This window comes from Artemia sp. Qi Xiang Cuo, chromosome 5 (genome assembly GCF_049724085.1).
Source record: "Artemia sp. Qi Xiang Cuo chromosome 5, ASM4972408v1, whole genome shotgun sequence".
NCBI classification, from domain to species: domain Eukaryota; kingdom Metazoa; phylum Arthropoda; class Branchiopoda; order Anostraca; family Artemiidae; genus Artemia; species Artemia sp. Qi Xiang Cuo.
Genome location: NC_142798.1, coordinates 64,695,280 through 64,718,711, shown reverse-complemented (window position 1 = coordinate 64,718,711; position 23,432 = coordinate 64,695,280). Strand labels below are relative to the sequence as shown.

General features: G+C 32.7%; 1 protein-coding gene across 4 annotated transcripts in view; it reads left to right on the top strand.

Moving 5' to 3' along the window:
• LOC148952388 (adenylate cyclase 1-like) overlaps positions 1-23,432 on the top strand; it is a 227,888-nt gene that overhangs the window by 82,112 nt on the left and 122,344 nt on the right. For all 4 annotated transcript variants that reach the window (XM_089089843.1, XM_089089844.1, XM_089089841.1 and 1 more), the window contains exons 6-9: positions 9,595-9,713; positions 13,790-13,901; positions 17,218-17,345; positions 21,706-21,864. In XM_089089843.1, coding sequence (XP_088945969.1) covers positions 9,595-9,713; positions 13,790-13,901; positions 17,218-17,345; positions 21,706-21,864 — 518 coding nt within the window. The remainder of the gene's footprint in view (positions 1-9,594; positions 9,714-13,789; positions 13,902-17,217; positions 17,346-21,705; positions 21,865-23,432) is intronic.

The following is a 23,432-nucleotide window of genomic DNA, read 5'->3' as shown; positions in this document are numbered from 1 at the left end:
CATAAAGAAGAAATATTGATTGTTTTTATTTTAAGATTCCATCCATCTGTTTGAGAAAAATATCCAGGATTTTTAATTTCGATGTGAAGGATTTGCCTAATTACATTTAGTATGAATAGACTGTTTCACTGGTTTGACCTGATTTCTTTTAAGTTTCTTAAATTTTGTTCCTTAAAAATGCCTTAAAAAAGGATTGTTCCTTAAAAATACTTCTTATAGCCAAAACTGCATTTTAAACAATTTCTTTTCTTATAGAAAAGTTATTAACATTGAATGACTTTTCAATAATAAATATTATTGTTTAAAATGCAGTTTTAGCTAAAAAGAAGTATTTTTAAGGAACAATCCCTGATTTGATAAGTTGGGAGGGTTCGTGTGTGTCAAATATATTAAAGACGGCCTCAGACAGTGACACATTGTTTGTGTCGGCTATCCAAGGACGTTGCTCGTGAACTGGCATGTGAAGCTAGCTGGCTTAACTTTCTATCAGGTACAAGCGACTAACGGAAAGCTACTCTACCAATATTGTCGAGGACGAAGAGGATTGGCTAGACTTGGAAAGCCAATCCAGGCTACTAGTGGAAAGAGTTTTTGCTAGTAGTATTGAGTATCAAGTTCAAATCATTGCACTCATCACTTGTAAAACAAAACAAAAAAAACTTGCACTTCTGAATATTCTTTATTTTGTAATCAATAAGTTGAAGAAATTAAAAGCTTGTTCGAAAACAGTTCAGAATCATGACTGAGACGCAGTTATCAATGCTAGTTTATTGGGAAAAGAAAATATTAAGACGATGGAGGCGTGAGTATTCTTCAAATAACTTTGCCTTTTTAGTCGATACTTGTGGTAATGTTCAAAAGACGATCTTGTAAGCCGGCTTCGCCTTCGATTTGATATTTGCAACTAGCGCTTATTTCCTGTTAATAAAATAAGATTTATTTTTGTAATAGAAAACGTACAATAAATATACGACATCAGTTGTCAGCAAAAAAAAATCATTCAGCATCAAATGCAAGGCTCTGTGGCCGTAGATTCATTAAACAGTTCATGGTAACGAAGTGTTTGATGAATCAAAAATTTCAAGCAGATAAAATATACTTTAGAATTGCGCATCGTGGCGCATTCACGGTGCATCTTGTCCTTAATAACAAAATTGAAACGAAAAACAGTTTAAAGAAATTTCCTTACGATAGGAGGGATTGAACTCGATTCCTCTTAATAGCATCCACGGCCAGATCCACGGTGCTATCATAAGGTATTAAAAGCTTAAATTTGTCTAAGAGTTCGCTCACATTTTTCTTATAGATAATTTATAACTTGTATAACCGCTTCTTTGTTAATCTGGCAGGAAACTTAAGGTTTTATTTATATTGATTGGTATTCCAAAACATGAAAAGGTAATATCTCGGTATGACAAAGCTATATCTATTACAAGAAATGAATTGGATTGACAAAAAGCAAAAGAAAGGACTATGTAACAACTTTGGCATGAAACATGACTCATAGCAAGGGACTCAACAGTCGTATCAAACAGTTTGTGGTAACGAACTGTAAGTAAGGAGCGATGCGGATCAATAGTAATCGAAACTCTAAGAAATAGAGTCTTGATAACAATAGGTACATCAAAATAATCAAATTCTGAAGCTTATTCAAATTATATAGAATTCATCAAGTTTAATGTTAACCATCAAAAGTTACGAGCTTGAGCAAATTTGCCGAGCTTTCGAAAAAGGGGGAAACACCCCCTAAAAACCCAGTGCTTTTAATGAAAATCACACCATCAAATTCAACACATCAGAGAACCTTCCTGTAGTTTTCAAGCTCCTGTATATGTGGAATTTTGTATTTTTTTCAGAAGAAAGATCACGGATGCGTATTTATTTGGGATTTTTTTCCCAGGGGTGATTGTATCGAACCAGTGATCCTAGAAGATTGGGAGTGGGTTCATTTGACCGAAAATCAAAAGTTCTAGTGCCCTTTTTAATTGACCGAAAATATCGGAGAGCATCTAGCCCCACTCCCATGACCCTTTTTCCTCAAAGTCACCTGATCAAACTTTTGAGATAGCCATTTTGTTCAGCATAGTCGAAAATCTAGTAACTATGTCTTTGAGGATGACTTGACCCCCTTCCCCACACACACACAGTCCCAGAGAAGGGCTGCAAGCTATGTACTTTGCCCATTGTTTACATATTATAATATTGGTTATTGGTAAGCATACAGATATTTTTCGGGGAGGGGGGATTTTTCTTTAGGGTTGATTATATGGGATGATCTTTCTATGGAGGAATTTTTCTTGGGAGAAGGGAATTTTCCATGGAGGGAGAGACGGATTTCCTGGCATTATTTAACAAACGATCAGAAATCAAATACAAAAAACAAGTTTTTTCAACTGAAAGTAACAAGCAACATTAAAACTTAAAACGAACAGAAATTATTATGTATATAAGGGGGCTGCCCCCTCCTCAATAACTCACTATTTACGCTAAAGTTTTTTTTAGAACTTTTAAAAAAGCTTACTATTCTAATAGTTATTCTTAAATAGTTTGAAAAAAAATCTAAATTTAGTGTAAAGAGCGAGGTATTGAGGAGGGGCAAGCCCCTTCATATACGTAATAATTTCTGTTCGTTTTAAGTTTTGATTTTGCTCCTTACTTTCAGTTGAAAAAACTAGGTTTTTTTTTTATTGAATTCCCTTTGAAGACAGGGGAATTTTCAAAGCAGGTTACGAGCTTTTTGAAATTCAATATAAAAAAAAGTTTTTTTTAACAGAAAGTAAGGAGCGACATTAAAACTTAAAACGAACAGAAACTATTCTGTATATGAAAGGGACTGTCCCCTCCTCAACATCTCGCTCTTTACGCTAAAGCTTGACTCTGTCTCACAACTCTATTTTTTAAAACAATAAAAACTTTAGCGTAAAGAGTGAGGCGTTAAGGAGGGGAAGACTTTTAATTTCCGTTCGAATGAGCCCTCCCGTGATACTCTGGGACCACTGGGTGAATGCGATCACCCCTGAGAAAAAAACCCAAAAAACAAATAAACACGCTTCCGTGATCTTTCTTCTGGTAAAAACTACCAAGTTCCACATTTTTGCAGATAGGAGCTTGAAACCTCTACAGTAGGATTCTCTGATACGTTGAATCTGATGGTGTGATTGTCATGAATGTTCTATCATTTTTAGCGATGTTTCTTTCATTTTTCGAAAATAAGGCACATTTTCTTAGGCGCGTAACATTGATGGGTAAGACTAAGAGTTTCGGTTACTATTCAGCCGGGTCGCTCTTTACTTACAGTTCGTTACCACCAACTGTTTGATGACCCAATACAAAACTCCCAAACCTAATCTAGTCAAGTCCCATAACTAACATGCATAAACTGTATAAAGGACCTATGTATATCAGGTTTAAGGGTTTTCTAAGAGACATAAGGTTACTCCAAGGGAGTAACCCAGCAGTTTAAGCATCACTGCCTGTCATTTGTTTTAAGTATTGGTCATTTAAAGCTTTTGTAAAAAAAGATGTTATTTTTTGTATTGCATTTGGTTCATTGAAGACACATTACTGTAATGCAGGTGTAAAAAGGTCGAAAAGGTGGAGAGTAGGCTATTCATAAAGAAGAAATTCTGATCGTTTTGATTTTAAGAGACCACCCATCTCTTTGAACAGTTTGATTTTTAGGTTCTAGAAATGGAGTTAGGCGGTTCTTTTGAAGGAAACATGCTAATAAAACAAAATGAGTACCGTTAAATCGTTTATTTTATGTTCTTTCCAAATATCGTGGTTGATTTTCGGACAATGCATCCCTCCCCCCTGATGATTCGAAATATGGCGCTAAACTTCGTTTTTTTTTATTATCTCATGATATGTCTTGTATTCTTTGTTAAAATGGACTTTTGTATTCTTGACTCTATGAAATCTAGTTTTGCCTGAGTGATAACAATAGGATTGTGGATAGAATATATTTGGAAAGAACATAAATTACCCAGAAGTACTGTTTTTATTTTATTAGCATGTTTCCTACAGAAGAGCAAATCAACTGTAATTTTATTTCTTCAGTTTTTACATTCGATACGAGTCTTCAATGCATCATATACAATGCCAAAATTAATAGTAATTACGAGATTCGTCAAACACAGTTATATTACATCGCAATACTTAGAATTGTTACATAGAGCAACTCAGAATTAAATGAAACAAACTCCAAAAATCAGCCTGATTTTTTAACCCTTTTTTAAATTCACAAGCTTGTTACGTTTTTACTGTTTTTTACGCTGTTTTTACGGCACTGTTTTTACGCTATTCGGAATTCGGTTCCGAATGGAAGATGTAAGGAAAATGTAATTGAAATTGTCTTATAGATGTCTGGTATCGAGCTTACGTGTTTGTGTTAAAATAAATTTGTACTCAAACACTGAATTTTGGTAGAGTTTGCAGAAAGCTTTTTTTTGCTTTCGTTTGAAGGGAAGTGCTGCTGAAAGTTAAAGAATACTGTCGTCAGACTCTGAAAATACCCTTTTCTTTTGTATTTTGCAGTGATGTCAATGGGGAGGGATGGAGAGGGGGTTTGTAGGGAGGTATCTTGTCGACCATTCATTTTAATGAGACGGCTTGTCAGATACTGAATAATTTTTAATGTGGCCACCAGAAAAGTGATGCCGCCAGAAATTTTTCTGGCGGGATAATCGTGATGCCGCCAGAAATTTTTAATGTGGCCGCCAGAAAAGTGAAAGTTTGACAATCGTTGATTTAAAGCTTCAAATAAGTACAAAGGTAGAATCATAAAAAAGCAGATAATTTCGGAGACCACACTGCCTTTCCATGACGATAGAATAAAAGTTCTATTGTTTTACTACTTTTAAGTTTTACTACTGATGACGGTCACTGTATATGTGACCGAAATATTTGGTATTTTTTGTGAATTTCTATACACTGTCTATTAAAAAGGATTTTATCCCTATTTTGAACTTTTATTGTATCGTCATAAAAAAAGCTTACAAATAAAACGCTCCTGAAAATTCAGTTTGACTCTTCCGTCCGTTTCACTCCTTAGGGTCATCTATTTCTTTGCTTTTATTCAATTTTATTCCATCGTTTACATTATGAAGACAACTTGGTTTTTTAGTTCTATGCTAATATCTAAAAACAGCTGAAATTGGGTTATGAATTGCTAAAATTCCTTTATTAATAATTCCTGAATGACTAAACTTCTGTAGTTCCTCAATGGCTAAAATGGTTACTCCTGCATCTCGATGACAAATTTATGCATCTTCTGCTACCTCGTAAACTATTTTCCCAACGCTATTTCATCCATCTTCTATATTGTCAAATTCTATTCTCTGTAGTTTCATATCCAACTGTTCTTGGAAAAGAACAAGGAGCTTGCCAAGAAACATGTTGTCTGTGGCATATTATTAACTAATATATCTGTGGTATTTCTTCCAAATCCAAAGTTAATTCACTATTTTGGAAAATAATACTTTGGAGGGATTCAAAGTTGTATCTTGTAATGCGCTTTCATCCATTCATAAATAATGGCCAATCACTCCTGACAACTTTGAAGAGTTTTCTCTTGTAATAAATTATAAAATTCCGGAAACATTGAAGTATTTTGTGTGGCTTATCCAAAGAGTGGATTTTGCTAAATAAATTAGGATATGTTCACAATTGTCAATACAAAATTCGTATTCCTAAATCAATCAGTTTTCATAAAGTTAGATACCCGGTATATATTCTTTTATAGTTTCACGTTAGAAGTATGTTTTTTTCCTATATCCCAGCTCCCACTAAGGTACTTATGCTGGAATTTTTTTTCAGGGGTTAAGGCAAATTTCAGGGAGGAATCAAGTTTGTCGTAACAGCAAAAAACAAAGGAGTTATGTGACAATTGTGAAAAATCATGGAAAAGTCGTAAAAGTTATCAGATTTTGTCGGGCCTTTAGGTCCTTTTGCTTATTCGTATGCCCGATTCTATTTTTAAAATATAATATTCTGGTCAAAATAACTAATAGATCTGCGTTATTTAAAAATGATTCAGTGAAGATATGGACATTGATTTTACAACTCTTCCTTTAATATTGGTTAATTTAGATTTTTTTTTCATTATTGTTATGGGGGTTCTACTTGGTTTGCAAAGTCTAAAGTTTGCGAATTGAATGCACTTTTTGTACGGAATTGCGAAAATACTACTGTCTTTGATATTTTTCATAAGTGCTGCGAATTTTCGTGTTCCATAAAAGTTAACTCTGTGTTTTTTTCAATTTCAAAGCAGTTAGTTTTTGTATATATAATATGGAGACTGCAACCAAACAGAATATGTGAAAGCTGGAAGAAGTTTCACATTGAATGGAAGAATCTTAAGAAAAAAACCCACTTGAAGTGAATTTTTAGACTCAAGTTAAACCAAGTTGTTCCCCATCCTATTTTTTTTCTTTCAAGGATATTGGAAATAAACTTGACTTATTCTCAGTGATTGTTCTTCTTGTTTGTGTCCCTCTTATTTACTTATTCAATGATAGTTGAGTGAATCGATCAGTGCTTGAAGATTTGGGGCTGGGGTTCGATCACACATGCCGCAAGGTCGGGCGACAGGCTTGCGATCTCTCCTCGAAAAAAAAAAAAAAAACAACAACTGAAACGTCAACAATTATCGACACTCTATGTGCCATCAACGGCTATGGAGGAACGGTTTGCTTTATCCTTGTATTTTATAATTTCTTATAGGTAGTTATTTGGCTAGAAAAAAAAGAAAAAAAGACTGAAGAGAAAAACAAAATAAAGAAGAAAAAAACTGCTTTCCTACTTTAGCTATCGAGATGAACAAGTAGTTGAACAAGGTTCAACCTTACTCCAATCTTACTCACCTATCCAATCACCTAGGACAAAGCAGTATAACCCAACAGTCAACCAAATAGAAATATCCTAACTCGTGTAAAATTATAATTAATAGATGTAGGCCCTCGTAAAATTACAAACAAGAGCACCCCAAACCTAATGAAGTATTCCCAAGTGATCACCTCATACCCTGATCGCCTCTATGGATTTCGTCGCACTTAACCCCAAAAAATTTTCTTTTTTTTCAACTTTATAGTTGCTTATTTTCAAATACTCCATGATACAATCATATTTGTTCCGATTGTGTTTACCTTTCCTTTTTTGTTTCTTTGGAAAAGCGTTTTAAATGAATGCAGTGTTTGCGTTTCTCTAATTTGTGAAGGTTCTCTAAAATGATAGAGATTCCGACAATTCCTTGCCAAAAATTTGTGTACTCATTATTAAGGACTTCTCATAAAATGTTCAACAGCAAGATATCTCAAGATGTTGGGAACATGAATAAAGCAAGAGAACAGTATGGATATGGATGCAATTTTGTAGATGAGACTCAGATAGGAAAGATATTCTTCTTTTTAGAAAATAATTTTCCTTCGTTTAGAAAGTCATTGTGATAAAAAAAGGAATTGTCGTAAAAAGAGTTTGCCAGTCCTAATAGTAGAATAACACCCCATATCCTTCATTTTAAGTTTCATCTATGCATCCATAGCAGTGTATCTTTTATTCACTCCTGTTTACTTAATATACAAAAATCATGTTTATTTTATGTGGTTTTGTGTTTACACTAAAAAATAAGCCTAAGTTTTTAACTAGAAACCTGACAATTTATGCAGAATATTTTCTGCATAGGAACTATGAAAAAAAAACAAACACAAAAAAAGAAGACCGGAAATGTGGCGTCATGATAACGACTGTGCGAAGGCTGAAGACTCGAAAGAGTGGAGGGGTAAGGGACGAAAATTAATTGGACGATGAACCAATGAATTGGAAATACATTACACATAAACTTACCTTGTTAACACTACACATTTTTTATTGCTATTATTTTATTACTATACACATTTTTTATTTTTTATTGCATATATTTTATTTGCTATTACAAAAAGTTTACTAGTTTGTATGGAATCGATTTATCTGCTTTCGTCAATTTTGCAAATTTACAAAATTTTTGTGATTTATGCATAAAAACAATGCCACATTTTCATTTGGTAAAAACAACAATGACACATTTTTTCAATCACAGATAAAAACTACGATACTTCATTCGAGGATTGAAAATAAAAAAGACACTTTTTGCAGTAACGAAAGAAACAACGGCACTTCTTCCCATGATTAAATAAAAAAAAAGAAGTTTTTTTTAAACTGAAAGTAAGGAGCGACACTAAAACTTAAAACGAACAGAAATTATTCTGTATATCAAAGAGGCTGTCCCCTCCTCAACGCCTTGCTCTTTACGCTAAAGTTTTTTATTGTTTTAAAACATAGAGTTGTGAAAAAAAAGTCAAACTTAGCGTAAAGAGCAAGCCGTTGAGGAGGGGACAACCCCTTTCATATACAGAATAATTTCTGTTCGTTTTAAGTTTTAATGTCACTCCTTAATTTCAGTTCAAAAAACTTGTTTTTTATTTAATTTCTGAACTTTTTTGAATTAATGCTGGTTTTGATTTTGGCTCACCGTACGTGAATAATTAAAACGAAATTCGCATATTAATTTTACTTTTTTTTGGTTAAATGGCTTTCTCGAAAGTTATTTTATTTTATTTACGAATGTTTTTATTAGTAATAAATATACGTAACTTACGAATTAACTTACGTAACGAACTTCTATATGCATGTATTTTTAATACGTATATTATGGGGTTCGCCCCCTAGTCAATTCCTTACTCTTTACGCTAAAGTTCGAATTTTGTTCCAATTCTTTAAAAATTACACCTTAATCACAAAGGCCGTTAATTAGAATAAATTGCTCTTATGAAAGTATTAAAAAAAAAACTTTTCCGTAAAGAGCGAGGTATTGACTAGAGGGTGAACCCAATCATATACGTAATAATTTCTGTTCGTTTTAAGTTTTTATGTTGCTCCTTACTTTCAGCTGAAAAACTTGTTTGTTTTTTTTTTATTTAATTTCTGATCGTTTTTTTAAATAATGCTGGAAAACCCGGTGCCCCCTTCATAGCAATGTCCCTCCCCCCATGAAAACTTCCTCCATGGAAAGATCCTCCCACTCAACAGTACAGTACAGTACCTCAACAGTAAGGTTCTCTGATACGCTGAATCTGATGGTGTGATTTTTCAACTTGATGAAACTTATATACTTGAAATCAGCATAAAATTCGATTCTTTTGATGTATCTATTGGTATCAAAATTCCGCTTTTTAGAGTTTCGGTTACTGTTGAGCCGGGTCGCTCCTTACTTACAGTTCGTTACAACGAACTGTTTGACAAAAAAAGACGACGGACACTTTAAGTGGTGACTGCAAAATTGATAATTTAAAAATGGTGACGAAAAATTCTTTTGGTAAAATACTATAAAACTGGTGATTTCGTCGAACAAGATCAAACCTTAGTTATTTTGAGTTATATAAATACACCCCATGTATAGGTACCTTATAAATGATATCAAACGGACCTGATTCACGTTCAAAAAGCTTCAATAAAACAAAATTGATGCGGAACGGTTCAATAAGCTATTATGATAAAAGCTAGTAAGAATAATTTTATCTTCCTCTCCAGCCTTAGAAAATTCATGTGTTTTATTTCCAGGAAAGACTTTTATTGTCTGTTCTACCTCAACATGTAGCTGTTGAAATGAAGGCTGATCTGATGTCTCCTGTCGAAGGGCAATTTCATAAGATTTATATTCAGAAACATGAGAATGTTAGGTGGGTTCAGTTTCTTTCTCTGTGTTTTGTAGGTCAAGTTTTGTTATGTATAATTACCGTGAAAAATATTCTCGCCCTTGCATATTTAAAAGGCTTAAAACACCTTTTAGACGTTTGTTGTAAAGTGATTGTCAAGCTTTGACTAAAATAACAAAAAGAGACGCAACTAAGAGAAAAAACTAATATAAAACAGTTACTTTTTCCTTTCTTTCTTTTTCAGTAGAAGAATCTAAAAGGAAAATGTGTCCTTTATTAATAGTATCCCCGACAAACATGCACTTGAATGAGCACATATCCTTGCCTTTCAAATTAAACGTATAAGATTAATATTTGAAATGCTTCTGCACATGCTGCATGAACTACTCGATCAAATTGAATGCACTATTGTCTATTGGTAATGGACATCGGCTCTGCCGTAAATATCTTGCGTCGCTATATAATGCCATTGTCCTTCCCCATGTACTGTATATAGCACCTTTTTGGAAATACCTGTTGTCCGCTCAGTGTGCAAAAGTAAGAGTTCTGTTTTTTTCGATTCGCAAAGTTCCTTCTGAGACTTCCACCATGGACGAGTAGCTCCTATATCATGCGTAATTATGGCGTATCCGATCCAACAGTCTGTATTAAACGTGTCGTCGAGAATTTTTTGAAAACCGCTAAGGGAAGAGCGAATCCATGGCTGGCCATCCTGTGCCAGTGGTTTTGCTAATGTACATAATGTGTAAATATGTTTTGTGATGTTCCCTTGCGTGATTTTTTTTTTCTCGTTTGTTATACTCTGTTTTAATTCCATGTGAATTTTCGGGCAATAAATTTACTTACTTACTTACTATTTTCAAATTAGTAAATTTTGAGTGATTCGTGACGAAATTGATTCCATGGGCGTAGGCAGCATATTGTCTAGGGGGGGGGCAGTCGATAGTGTGATGGATGACCTTTTATCAACTGATTTTCCAACCATCTGCTTTTTCAGCCATATCTAATGTAAATTTGAAGGTCTAGGGGGGGGCAGCTGCCCCCCCTGCCCCTCAACTTCTTAGTTGATGGTTTTGAATAAATCGAAAACTAATTAACTTCTTACCTACTTGGCCTAAGGTAATTATTTATAGAAAGCTTTTATTTATGTAAAATGAATAAAATTTATGAAGTTTTCTGGTTTTTTTTTTTTTTGTAAAATTGTATATATATATATTTTTTTGAATCCCAATTCTAATTCTGAATGATCCATCCATTTAGATTTAGTCATATCACTGAATATTGTGTATTCACATCTGAAAATGTCAAAAGACTTAACGTTATATTTTAGCTCTAATGAGGTCCTACCTAATATTTCCTTTGGAGCGTAGACAGTGGCTAAGTTTGGGGCAAGGGGAAAAAGAGGCCAAAACACCGTAAAAATGTCATGAAAGCTAAACTGTTTTCCACAAGCGTGTTGAAAAATAGTAAATTTGGTTAAAAATTGGCTATATACTGTCTTTGGTTGGAGGAGGGAGAGGGATGATTTTTGTTCCCCTTCCACTGAGTGTAATTATATTTCAAATTGAAATGCGAGATTGTACTATGAAAAACATCAGTGCTTTTTTCCATTTAGAAGTATAGATGTTTTTATAGGTACTAAAGCATACATGAAACAGAAGAACTTATTTGGTTTGCTTCGAAATATAGTACACGTAAATCGCTTTAATTTGGAAAAAAAGAAGACAAGTGATTCCAACATTCTAGACTTCTTGAGTTGTTTTCACTTATCGGTGTCACCATAATAGGGGTGACATAGTAAAGAGCAACGTGTCTCCAATGTATTATTTATTTCTTCTTTTGTCCTCGATGGTTTTTTATTGAAAGGGTGTCATATGGAAGGACCTTATTGAATCTTAATATGCAGTTTTAGTGCATTTTCTAACAGCTTAATGTGACTGGAGGGCCATCAACCCACCCCAAACCCATTTTTGCCCTTGGTCGCCCATAACCCCTCTGGCATCAGATTTTAATTTCGAGACACCCATTTTCCTGAGAATAGTCGAAAAGTCAAAAAAAATTTCCCTTAGGGATAGTACGACCCAAATAGACCCAGGGGTGAGGGTGCTAAATTATGAGAATTGTTCGCTTGTCCGTTATTAGCAGATAGGTTTTTAACAGAAAAAGGCAGGGATGTTTGGTTTTGGTTGTCTGATCAGATTGAAACTTTTAGAGATTATTCCTTGGGACAAGGAAACCACAAATTTTCGTAGGACAGAGGGAGTACGTTGGTGGCCTGAAAACAGGCAGTGACGCGTTTTGTCTCTGATTGGTTTGAAAATTACATCTATGAATCTCGGGTTCAAGAGGATTCACTATATATACCTCCAGGGATAGCATGACCCTCGTAGTGCCAGAAGAAAGGGCCTTAAATTTTGTAATTTGCCTGTTGTTCACAGGTAGTTTTAAGTAGAAAATAGGTGGGCATTTCTGGTGTGGGCTGCCCATCGGCTTGAAAATTTCAGAGACATTCCCTGGGCCAAGAGGGGCTCAAATTTTTGGTGGAGAAGAAATTAGTATAAGGGAAAAGAAACAAGTTGAAAAGCTTCGTAGGTCCCTAGGCCAAGGGTGTAAAAAAGGTCCCGTAGAAAAATCCTTAAAACCTTCTAAAGGACAATTTGTCATTCGCGCCTTACTGAAAACGGTACGTATTTCAAGCAGTGTGGTTTTGTTGCCCACATCATTAATAATAACAAACACAAAGAAATCCTTATATTGGACAAATTTACAGAAAAAAAAAGCAATTTTCGAAGATTTCTTGTAATCGTCATATTCGATCAAAATTTTATTCTTCCCTTGTTATGCCTCATGTTCTTGCTCTTTCTCTTTTTTGGCCTTTGCTATAGGATAAAAATTAATATACACTCCGGTCTTGTTTTATCGTTTTTTTTAGTATCTGTTATGTTTGCCCCCTTCGAAAAGTAATTCCATGATAAGTATAAAGTGCTGTATTCCTAATCAGTGTCTGGTTATACAGAAAAGAATTCTGAAGTTTTTGGACAGTTTGGTTAAGGTAACGCCCTCTGACATTTTTCTTTTGTTTAATATAATATTTCTTCATATATATCTAACATTCATCATATTACTTGAATATATCTCAATATTTAAAAAATCTGTGAGTCTCAATATCTTCGAGTCTCAACATTCAGAGTACATTCTTAATATTATAATTGGTTGGATACAAAGCTGAAATCATCTTCTTTTCTTCAATAGGCAAAGAGGAGGGAAAATACTCACAGTACAGGAAAAATAGTAATGAAACATCAAAGCTTGTACAAAAGACTTGTCCTTGGTTACTGTTCGGTTGTGATAATTAACAAGTGGGGCATATGCCATTTTTGTAACTTCTCAGGAGAGCCAAAAAAACGAAAAAAAAAAGTTTGTCGGCTGTAGTCATTCTGGAGGACGAGGCTAATGGGAATAAAGGGAATATTTTCTAAACCAACGTTTTGTGCTCTTTTCAGTGGTATAACTTAAATTCGAGTATTCAAAATTATTCCGTGCGAATGCAAAATTATTCCAATTTATGGCGTATGTCTCCTTTTTTCCTTGAGAAAAAAGGAGACAAATGCCGTGATATAGCTCCATAAGATAATCCTCTTCTGTCATTTTGAATTGCAACAAGACCTGATAAAAAAGAGACGTACGCTACGCCACTTGGAGACTTCTGTTTCTATTATCTTTGTAAGGTAGAACAATTCTGACTGCATCATTCAATTGCTCGTGCTTAGTTTACCCATGACACATATGTAACTGATTTCCGACCAAAGTGGCTATCGCAGCTGTATTGTTTTCCAAACAATTAATTTCACTAGAAAAAGAATATCATCACCTCTTACTTTAATATTAAATTTTTTATTTAATGTTTTGTTTAATATAATATTTTATAGTTATATTATTATATTTGTATCATCACCATTTATTATTATTTTTTATATATTTTATTACTATTAAATGTTTTTTTTTGTTTTATTATTTTATATAAACATTATTAGGTTTATTATCATTACAAATTTTTATTAAATATTTTAATTTATTTTATGTTTAATATTATATTTTAGTATTTTGTTTGCTGATATTGTTGGTTTTACTGTTTTGGCATCTCAGTGCTCTGCTCAGGAGCTGGTCCGGCTGCTGAATGAACTTTTTGGCCGTTTTGACCAATTGGCTGCGGTAAGTTTTCTACTTTCAATGTATTTTCTGTACTTACAAAGCATTTGCGTAAATATTAATATTTTCATGACATGGAGTAGCATTTTGCTTTTCGGTATCTTCATTATCGCTATAGTTCGTCTCTTTGTCGAATGCACTTGCGCTTCCCGAACGTTCATCCTTTCAGGTTTCTGTGTGTGTGTGTGTGGGGGGGGGGGGAGGGTGTTTTGCTGCCTTTTGGGACAAGGACAGTTTTTGTTATTTATGTACCTTGGGTTGCTATTATGGTTTTTAGCGGTAGCAAGCAACCTAGTAAGAGACGATCACGTTCCATAGTAAAAAACAAAAATAGCCTATAACTCCTAAAACTAGAGTCAGATCGAAAAAAGAAGTACACTATTAGAACCGCCTTGTCCAATACTTCTATATAGGAAACTCGTAATTTTGCTATAGTTTGTTCGTCATTTTGTCAACATTTTGAAAACCTATACGTAGCAAGAACACCTGGCATTCCAGGCACGCATTTTAGGAAGGGCTTTGTCTTATAGGATTTCCTTTCTTTTCATTCGAACTTTAAGCTCCCCACACCCCTTAAAATAAATTCACGAGTACATACCGCAAGCATTTATTTTAATTCATAAAGTTTGTATATTTATTTCAAGAAAATTTGGCTGTGCCAAACATCGTGTTTTAACGCAGATGTTTATTTACGGTGTTTTGATGTATTTTTAAGCTTGATTCATTCCATTATCATCCACTAATAACAAAAAACGTGAAAAATAACAACAAAAGTGTTAATTATGTTAACTAATAACAAAAAACGTGGAAAATAACAACAAATGTGTTAATTATGTTAACTAATAACAAAAAATGTGGAAAATAACAAAACACGTTTTAATTATGCTAACTAATAACAAAAAACGTGGAAAATAACAACAAACTTGTTAATAACAAAAAATGTGGAAAATAACAAAAAACGTGTTAATTATGTTAACTAATAACAAAAAAACGTGGAAAATAACAAAAATAACGTGTTAATTATGTTAACTAATAACAAAAAAAGCGAGGAAAATAACAAAAAATGTATTGATTCATCGTTAAGTAGCTGCTGTCGCAAAACATAATAATAAATATATAGCAATAAAAAAACTGTTGTCATCCATTACGTACAAAGAAGTTTAATGTGATGGGCACAATTCGAAAGAAAACATTAAAATTAAACGAACTATAACTTACAGAGATAGTCGTAAAAGACCTGAGCTTTTGGGTGGGAATAAGAACAGGCTCTAAACCCCCACATTATTGCACTCGTGTCTGATTATAATAGGCCTATTGAAAAGCATTTTTTTTTTCTGTGATCAGAGATAACTAACAACTACTTATTTGTGATACAACTACTTATTATATGTGTATCACACTACTTGTGATAACTACTTATCACTGCACAAAGCTGCCTCAACGCATCTACCAGTTAACATATCTGCATACACTCCTTCTCTATCTTGCTCTATTCAAGGCTTAATCATGTTGGTTTTTATGTTGTGATATCCCGGCAGGTTTCATTCCATGAGGTCGTCTTTCGAAAAAAAAAAAAAAAAAAAAACTGGTGTTGCCACTGGTTTCTATCCTTAACGCAAACTGTACAAAACTTGAAATTTAAAGCAGGAATAAATAATTTTTAGGTGGAACTGTCTTTCCCTTTGTAATTCAAATAAAGTGAAATTATATGGGTAAAACTTTATAAAACAGTATTAATAATGTTAACTGGAGGATCTTTAACCCTGGAAAGAAGAAGAAGAACTTTAACAGAGAAGGAAATATGAAAAAACCTGTTTTCAGTATGACTTTTTCAGGCGAAGTTGGTCAAGTGAAAATAGCTTTTCGTTCATTAGCTTTGACTTTTCTTAAAGAAAAGTCACTTCAAATGTGCCTGTTTCACCCACTTTAATCTTTCACTGTCATAATAGAAAAAACAATATGTAAATATTGACGAAGACCACGCTGCCTTTCCATATCAAACAGACACAATTTAAAAACAAGAGAGAGAAATTTTCAAGACAGTGCAATTTAAATTTGTGAATATTTTGACCCTAAGTCCAAGGGCCGCCTTCACAACAACATTAAAGAAAAAATATATACAAAAACAAACTTACATTAAAATACGAAGTTTAAAACTAAAAATGCTTTTTAAAAAACGCTTTTAAAAAACCTTTAAAACAGCCCCAGTGTCCTTACTTCAACGAAGTTCAACCAGGACTGATAAATAAAATGATGAGAGAGGATGAATTCATTCAAACGAAATAAAATGAAATTATTAACTGCAAGTTTTCAAAGCTAATCTTGCTTTTTAGCAGCTAGTCTTAAAGGCCTTTTTGTAACGGTGTTCAATACTATTGTCAATTGGTTTAATAAAATATTTTGTTAGATCATTTTTAATTAAATTTGAGTATAAAGAATTCAGTGAATATTCTTTTCCAAAACAGTGCAATTTAAATCGGTGAATATTCACTGAATTCTTTATACTTGAGTTTCATATCGTTTTTCTTTTGTTCTACTTGTGAGTCTAAAATATCCGGACTTTAGTAGTAGCCTATATATGTATTTTTCTTATTAATTTTCACAGTCATAATTAAGATTTTATTAAACACTACATTGTCATTTTATTTTAATTATAAGCATCGGCATCTTTTGATAAATGTCTCAGTTTTAATAGATACTATAATGAATTGTACTTTAAGAATACAATTTCAGATCTGTAATATAAAATTATTTGCTTTGCATGGTTTCTTTTTGACGTTACTATTATGACGTTACGTTACGTTACTATTATTCCCTCTTACATTTTGCATTGAACGTGCTTCTTCTTTTTATTTGAATATTTTAATGCGATTAGAATTCTATTGAAAATTTTGCGTAACTATTGAAGCACAGATTATCAGATAACTCACATAAGAGAAACGCTGCTAAAAGCCTATTCACAACGATATTTTACTAATACCGGGAATTAGCTAGCGCTAATTTGAACCAATCACGATTTTTTGTAAAATTTTTCAGTGAATCAGAAAATTCTATGAAACAAAAATAATTGGCTGAAAATACATCAAGCGAAATTTTAGTATTAGTATCATCCCATTGTAAATGGCCTTGATACATTTTTTTCCGACTGAATTGGAATTTATAAATTAGTTTTCTGTGCCTTTGAAAGCAATGTGTTTAAAAGGAAGAACGTATTGATGGAAATCTACTCCATATCAAATGAATAATGAAACTACATCAGTCGTTTAATATGTAATGATTTGTTTTTTTATTTGAATTTTATAATATATTGTTTTTCCAGGACAACCACTGTTTGCGTATCAAAATACTGGGTGATTGCTATTACTGTGTATCAGGTCTGCCGGAACCCAGGTCAGATCATGCTCATTGCTGTGTTGAAATGGGATTGGATGTGATTGATGCCATTGCGTAAGCTTTTCTAATTTTTTTTTTAGAGTTTTGTGTAAAAGAAAGCTTTAGGTTCTTTCTCCATTCGTTCTCGAAAAGAAAAAATCTGGCTCTTTGAAATATCCCGATCCGTATTTCGCTTTATTGTTCGCGTGTTTACCAACATTCATTTTTGGAAGATTTCGGAGAAATCAATTTTCATTCGGGAAAATTCTGGGACTATGAAAGCTCTGAATTTGACATTTATTTTTACATTTTTATATTTTTAAAATGTATTTTTACATTTTATTCTGTATTTTTGTTTTGTGTATTTCTCTATTTTTATTCTGTATTTTTGTAATGAATTTTATTTTACATTTTACATATCTATTTTTAAATTTTACGTACCAACTTCTCAGGACTGGTTAGTCATGATTGAGTCGCTTTGAGGGCCTTATGCACGACTACTAAATTTGAAAGAGTTCAAAGGGGTTTAATAACATTTATTTTTAAATTGTAGGGCCTTATTTAATTGAAATAGGCATTATTGTGCAAGTTTTGTTTTTTTTTAAGCAAAAAAAAAAAAAATATATAATTTTTGTTTTTGAATGCAAAAAAAAAAAAAAATATAAAACATATAAAAAAACATTATCAAAACAAAAAACTTACAGTGGTTGGTTTTTATCTTCCTCCATTTTGGAATTTTGAAACTTCGGAGTAGGGACTGGAGTCATGCCTGGAATAACGCTTTGATGTGCTCAGTTTGCACATACAGAGTTTGAGGGAATTCAAAGAATTTGACAATATTTATTTTTAGCATATAGATGTTGGATTTAATTGAAGTTGACGTTATTCTGCAAGTTTTTTCGTTATTTCAGGATTTTAAGAGTAATTAGCCTTTACTTGTATTAGGCATCAGCTTCAGAGGACGAGTATAAGATTGAACATCAGTCAGGTGTCAAAACCTCTACTTCATCAGTAAGGCTTGTTTTATAGAAGAGGGCTTATAAAGTTAAATGATTTGTTTTTAATTTTTTTGTGGTAGTAATTAATTTTCAAAAAAGCCACAATCAAAATTAATCGATAGCACGCCTAAAGCGTTGTCTGTGAAATATTGCAACTAGCAAGAAAATTGTAACAACAATAAATATAAGATATAAGGAGTTGAAGGGTGGAACCATGTACAGAGAAATAAAAACTGAAAAAAAAACAACAATAAAACTATGTAATATATCATGATCCCAAAGCAATAGTAACCCAAAAAAATAATAAAAACAATTAATAATAAAAACAAACAAATCAGTAGCTAAATTTTATTTTTGTTTTTTTTCTATACATTATTATATTCAAAGAATCTAATAATTCAAAGAATATATTCAACGAACTATATATTCAAAGAATCTGATAATATTTAATATTTATTTTTAGTAGATAGGGTCGGATTTAATTGAAATTGATTCCATTCTGCAATTTGTTTTCGTTATCTTAGGATATTTAGAGTCAACAGCCTTTACTTGTATTAGGTACTAGCTTTAAAGGAGGAGCTTAAAATAGAACACCAGTCAGGTGTCAAAAGCTTTGTATATGCAGTAACGCTTGTTTTATAGAAGAATAAAAAAACTCAATGCTCATAAACTTAATTTTTTTTTGTAATTTATTTAAAAAAAGCCACAAGCAAAATCAGTCACCAAAAGCGTTGCTTGCGAGGGTGTGCCACTAATAAGAAACTTAAAATAACAACAAATATAAGAAGTTGGGCGAAACCGTTTAGCGAAAAATAAAAACAGGAATAAAACACACAATATAAAACTATGTAATGTCATGATCCTGAAGCAACAATAACCCCGAAAAAAAATAAAAACAAACGACTCAATAAATAAATTTTTATTTTTATTTTTTCCACTAAATTATTATAAATTTTGTTCCTATTTAATTTCAATCTGTTTCGAAGGCATACTTGCCGAGCAGCCCCAAACGTAACCCCAATTTGTATTGATTCTTTAATACTTTATTCTTTAACAGCTTTAACATTTTGAAAGTGTAATTCTTTAACACTAGGGCTAAGCTTATTCCAAAGTTTAGCCCCTCAATATATACCTGAAGAAGCTCTATATAATAGTTTTTTTTCAATAACAGTAAAACGAACTTTTAAAAACGGTATTAACAGATATCCTTTCGAATGAACAAGAACGAAACTGAACTTGTCAAAGAATTTGAATCCTTGAGTTTTCAACATGGAAAACAGCAGATTGTGACAGTCTGTTCATTCTTTACAATTTAGAATTCTTTACTATTTTTGACAAAATTTTATTTTATCCTAAACGTACTCAAAATAATAAATCTAAAATCCCTTATTGATGGACTGAGTTTGCATGAAAAGAGCTGCTCCAATAGATTGTGAGGAATGTGTTAATAATAGATTGCCTATGTAAAAAAAAATACATGGTCTATGTAATGTATATGTAATAGTATATTATAAATAAGAATATCATAAACAATAAGTAGAACAACAGGGAAATTTTTATACAAGACAGTGGAACGCAACTTTAAATGAATATTTCGACCCTATATCCAAGGACCGTCCTCAGCAAAACAAACGAAGAGAATATAAAACGATATATAAAAGATACTTACATTAAAATTCAATAATTAAAACTGAAAGTCTTTTTTGAAAAAAATGTTTTAAAACAGCCCTAATATCATTACTTCAAGGAAGTTCAACCAGGACTGGTACTCCAAACGAAGTGGACAGAGAACCATCTCGCCTTCTTGGCAGCCAGCCTAGATGGTCTATTCGTAACAGGTTGAGTAGAGTTATTTACTAGTTTTTTAATATAATTAGTTAAATCATTTTTAATTAAATTTGTGTATAGGGCATTAAGCGAATATTCCCCCAAATCTCTATTTAAAGAAATATTACTATTTATTTTTATTTTAATTTCAATTGCCTCTCGAACAACCTGTTTTATGCCTAAATCATTACTAATAAGGCAAGTTTCTTCAAAAAGTATTTTATGACTAGGGTTATCATATATGTGACTGCTTAAAGCAGAATCAAAGGAAATATTTGTACTATTAGAATTTAAAGCTTTAGTTATGTCATCTTTGTGTTGTTTTGTGTTGTTTTTGGCGAGATTAGCTTTAAAAGCTTGTCTGTAAGTATTTTAATTCCATTTGAATGAATTGTTCTCTGTCCACTTCGTTTGGAGTACCAGTCCTGGTTGAACTTCCTTGAAGTAATGATATTAGTAGGGCTGTTTTAAAACATTTTTTTTCAAATAAGTATATCAGTTTTAACGATCGAATGTTAATTTAAGTTTCTTTCATATTGTTTTTTATTCTCTTTACTTCTTATGCTGAGGATAGCCCTTGGTTTTAGGGTCGAAATATTCATTTAAAGTTGCGTTCCACTGTCTTGTATAAAAATTTCCCTGTTGTTCTGCTTATTGTTTATGATGGAAAAGCAGTGTGGTCTTCATCACTATTTAAATAAGAATATATTGTAAAGGAGCCTTCTGTGCGTTACAGGGTTTTTCACCTGATTTCTAAAGTACAAATAAGAGAGAATGAAGCACATTTATAGATACATAATGGAGGAAAAAATACATTTTCAGATTGCAATTGTAGGAATTTACTCGATCTTAGGATTAATATAATACTAGACTCAGTAATACATTGAATATAAGACGTAATTTTAAAGAGAAAATGAAAGACTTAATTAATACCATAATATTAACCTGACATGGCAAGCAAGAATTAGGGTCTTTGTTTTTTATTTGGAGAAGGTTCTTATTTCTTTTTATCTGTGCTCGTGCTTAATTACAAATCTCATTAATCATGTAAGATATAGTCTTCTAAAGCTTTTCTAAGGATTTGTCTTCTAAGGCGTTTCTTTTTTTGCTTCTATCGGATGGGTGTCGGATTGCACCACTTTTCCCTGAGGAAGGGGCGGGGGATCTAATCCTGTCTCCTCTGATTTGTGGTAAGGATCATTCATTGTCATACATTTCAGGAGTATAAATAAAATATTCTGTATCCGTCATGAATCAAAATATTTAGAAACTTTTTTTTGTTTTCGGTTACTGCGGGCTGTGGTTCACTCTTTACCAGACTACATCTATTCCTGCAGCAACAATATAGGAATTAAGGATTCTTGAGTATTAATCTGAATCATCTCCATTTTCTGAGAAAGAGTAAATACTGTATATAATTAGTTAGCTAATCTTGGGCAGTTGGAACACTAGCAAGAGGAACACTAGCAATAAGTCCCGTAGATATTAAGTCTACCTGTCAACTTCCATTTCATATTTATTATATGAATTTAGATAACAAATTCGTATATTACTCACTTTCTTTATAACACTTTCTCACTTTTAATGATTTTTATTTCCATAAATTACAGGTCAGTTGTTGAGGCAACCGATGTCCGGCTAAATATGAGAGTTGGAATTCATTCTGGCCATGTCTTGTGTGGTGTTTTGGGGTTGCGGAAGTGGCAGTATGACGTGTGGTCGAATGATGTAACGGTGGCTAATAATATGGAAGCTGGAGGAGAGCCAGGGTCAGTAAATCTGCCCATTTCTTTTTAACCTAAGATTCAGGGCCATATCCAGGGGGGGGGGTCTCCGGGCCTGGATCCCCAAATTTTATTTTCTTGATTTTATGGTCATTTTTTTTTTTTGACCCCCCCCCCCCAAAAGAAAATCCTTGTTATATGCCTGCCAATGATAGCCATTAATAATACTATACGGCCACATAATTCTGATCTTTTGCTGGGGGAGGGTTCAAATGCTTTATATCCACTTTGTAAATATTTAAAGGAGTCGTTTGACTCCTTTCTCCCTCCCAGTGGGAGAGTTTCTCCCTCCCACTCCAAGTGTCTGCAGTAACGATGGTCCAATATTCAAAGTTTTTAAGATCCGAAAGGGAAATTTCAAGCAACTCGTATTTTGTTTTTCTTTTTTTCTTTTTCTTTTTTCAAGTCAATCCAGCTGCTTTTCAAGCCCAAAATCGATAAAATCAAGACACACAATTGATAAAATCAAAATGATAAAATCACTCAAAACGATAAAATCAAGACAAAACTGATAAAAAACCTTGATAAAAATTAACTCTAAGAACAAGGGCGGCGGCAGAAAATTTTCCAGGGGCGGGTGCAGACGCCAAAATAGCCAGTGGTGTTTGCGTAACAAGGAATATATTTTGGGATATTTTTTCGTATGAATAAGTTTATTTTTTAATACTTTTTTGAAAAAAAAACTCAAATAAAAAGAGCAATTAAATTGGATGCAAAATTAAAAAAAATACAGTAAATGTTAAACAGCACAGATTCTTGGTAATGGGGTTGATTTGTTTAATCAATAATATATTTAATTATTTTGCGTTTAATTTTAAAAGAAAAGACAACTCAAACTAAAATTACAGAAAGATTTATTGCTTCCGTAGATTATAACATATGTAGACTTGTCTTTATGCCATTTCCTACGCTTTAGAATAGTTTACAGAAAGAGTAGAGATACTCAAAAATCATCCTGCCTGCATAGATACCACGTTTTGATTTTATACCAGCCATGTAAAATGTACCTCTTTCATAACAGGACAATTCTCCCCCTCGAACTTAAATCCCTTATATATTAAGTTATTCAAAAAAAAGGAAAAAAAATGGAATAGCGAAAGAAAAACAAAATTTAAACTTACTATCCAGCTGTCAAATTGACCCTCTTTCTTTTTATTGCCCTATTCAACTAAATATAATGAACAGGTTCAAAAACATTTTCGTCAAAAGAGAATCTTGTCAAATAGTTTGTGATAAAAAAAACTGGAAGTAAAAAGTGGCTTGGGCGAATATTCACCAAAACTAAAAATAGAATTCTCATGACAATTGCTACACTGGCAGTATTGACTTTTTATACTGATTAAATGAAAAAAAACTAGTTTTTTTTCACTGAACGTGAGGAGCGACATTAAAATTTAAAACGTACATAAATTATTTCGTATATGAAAGGGGCTGTCCCCTCCTCAAAGCCTCTTTCTTTACGCTAAAGTTTGACTCTTCGTCACAACTTTGCTTTTTAAAACAATAAAAACTCGTAAACTTTGATGGGTATATATTTAAAATCAGCATAAAAA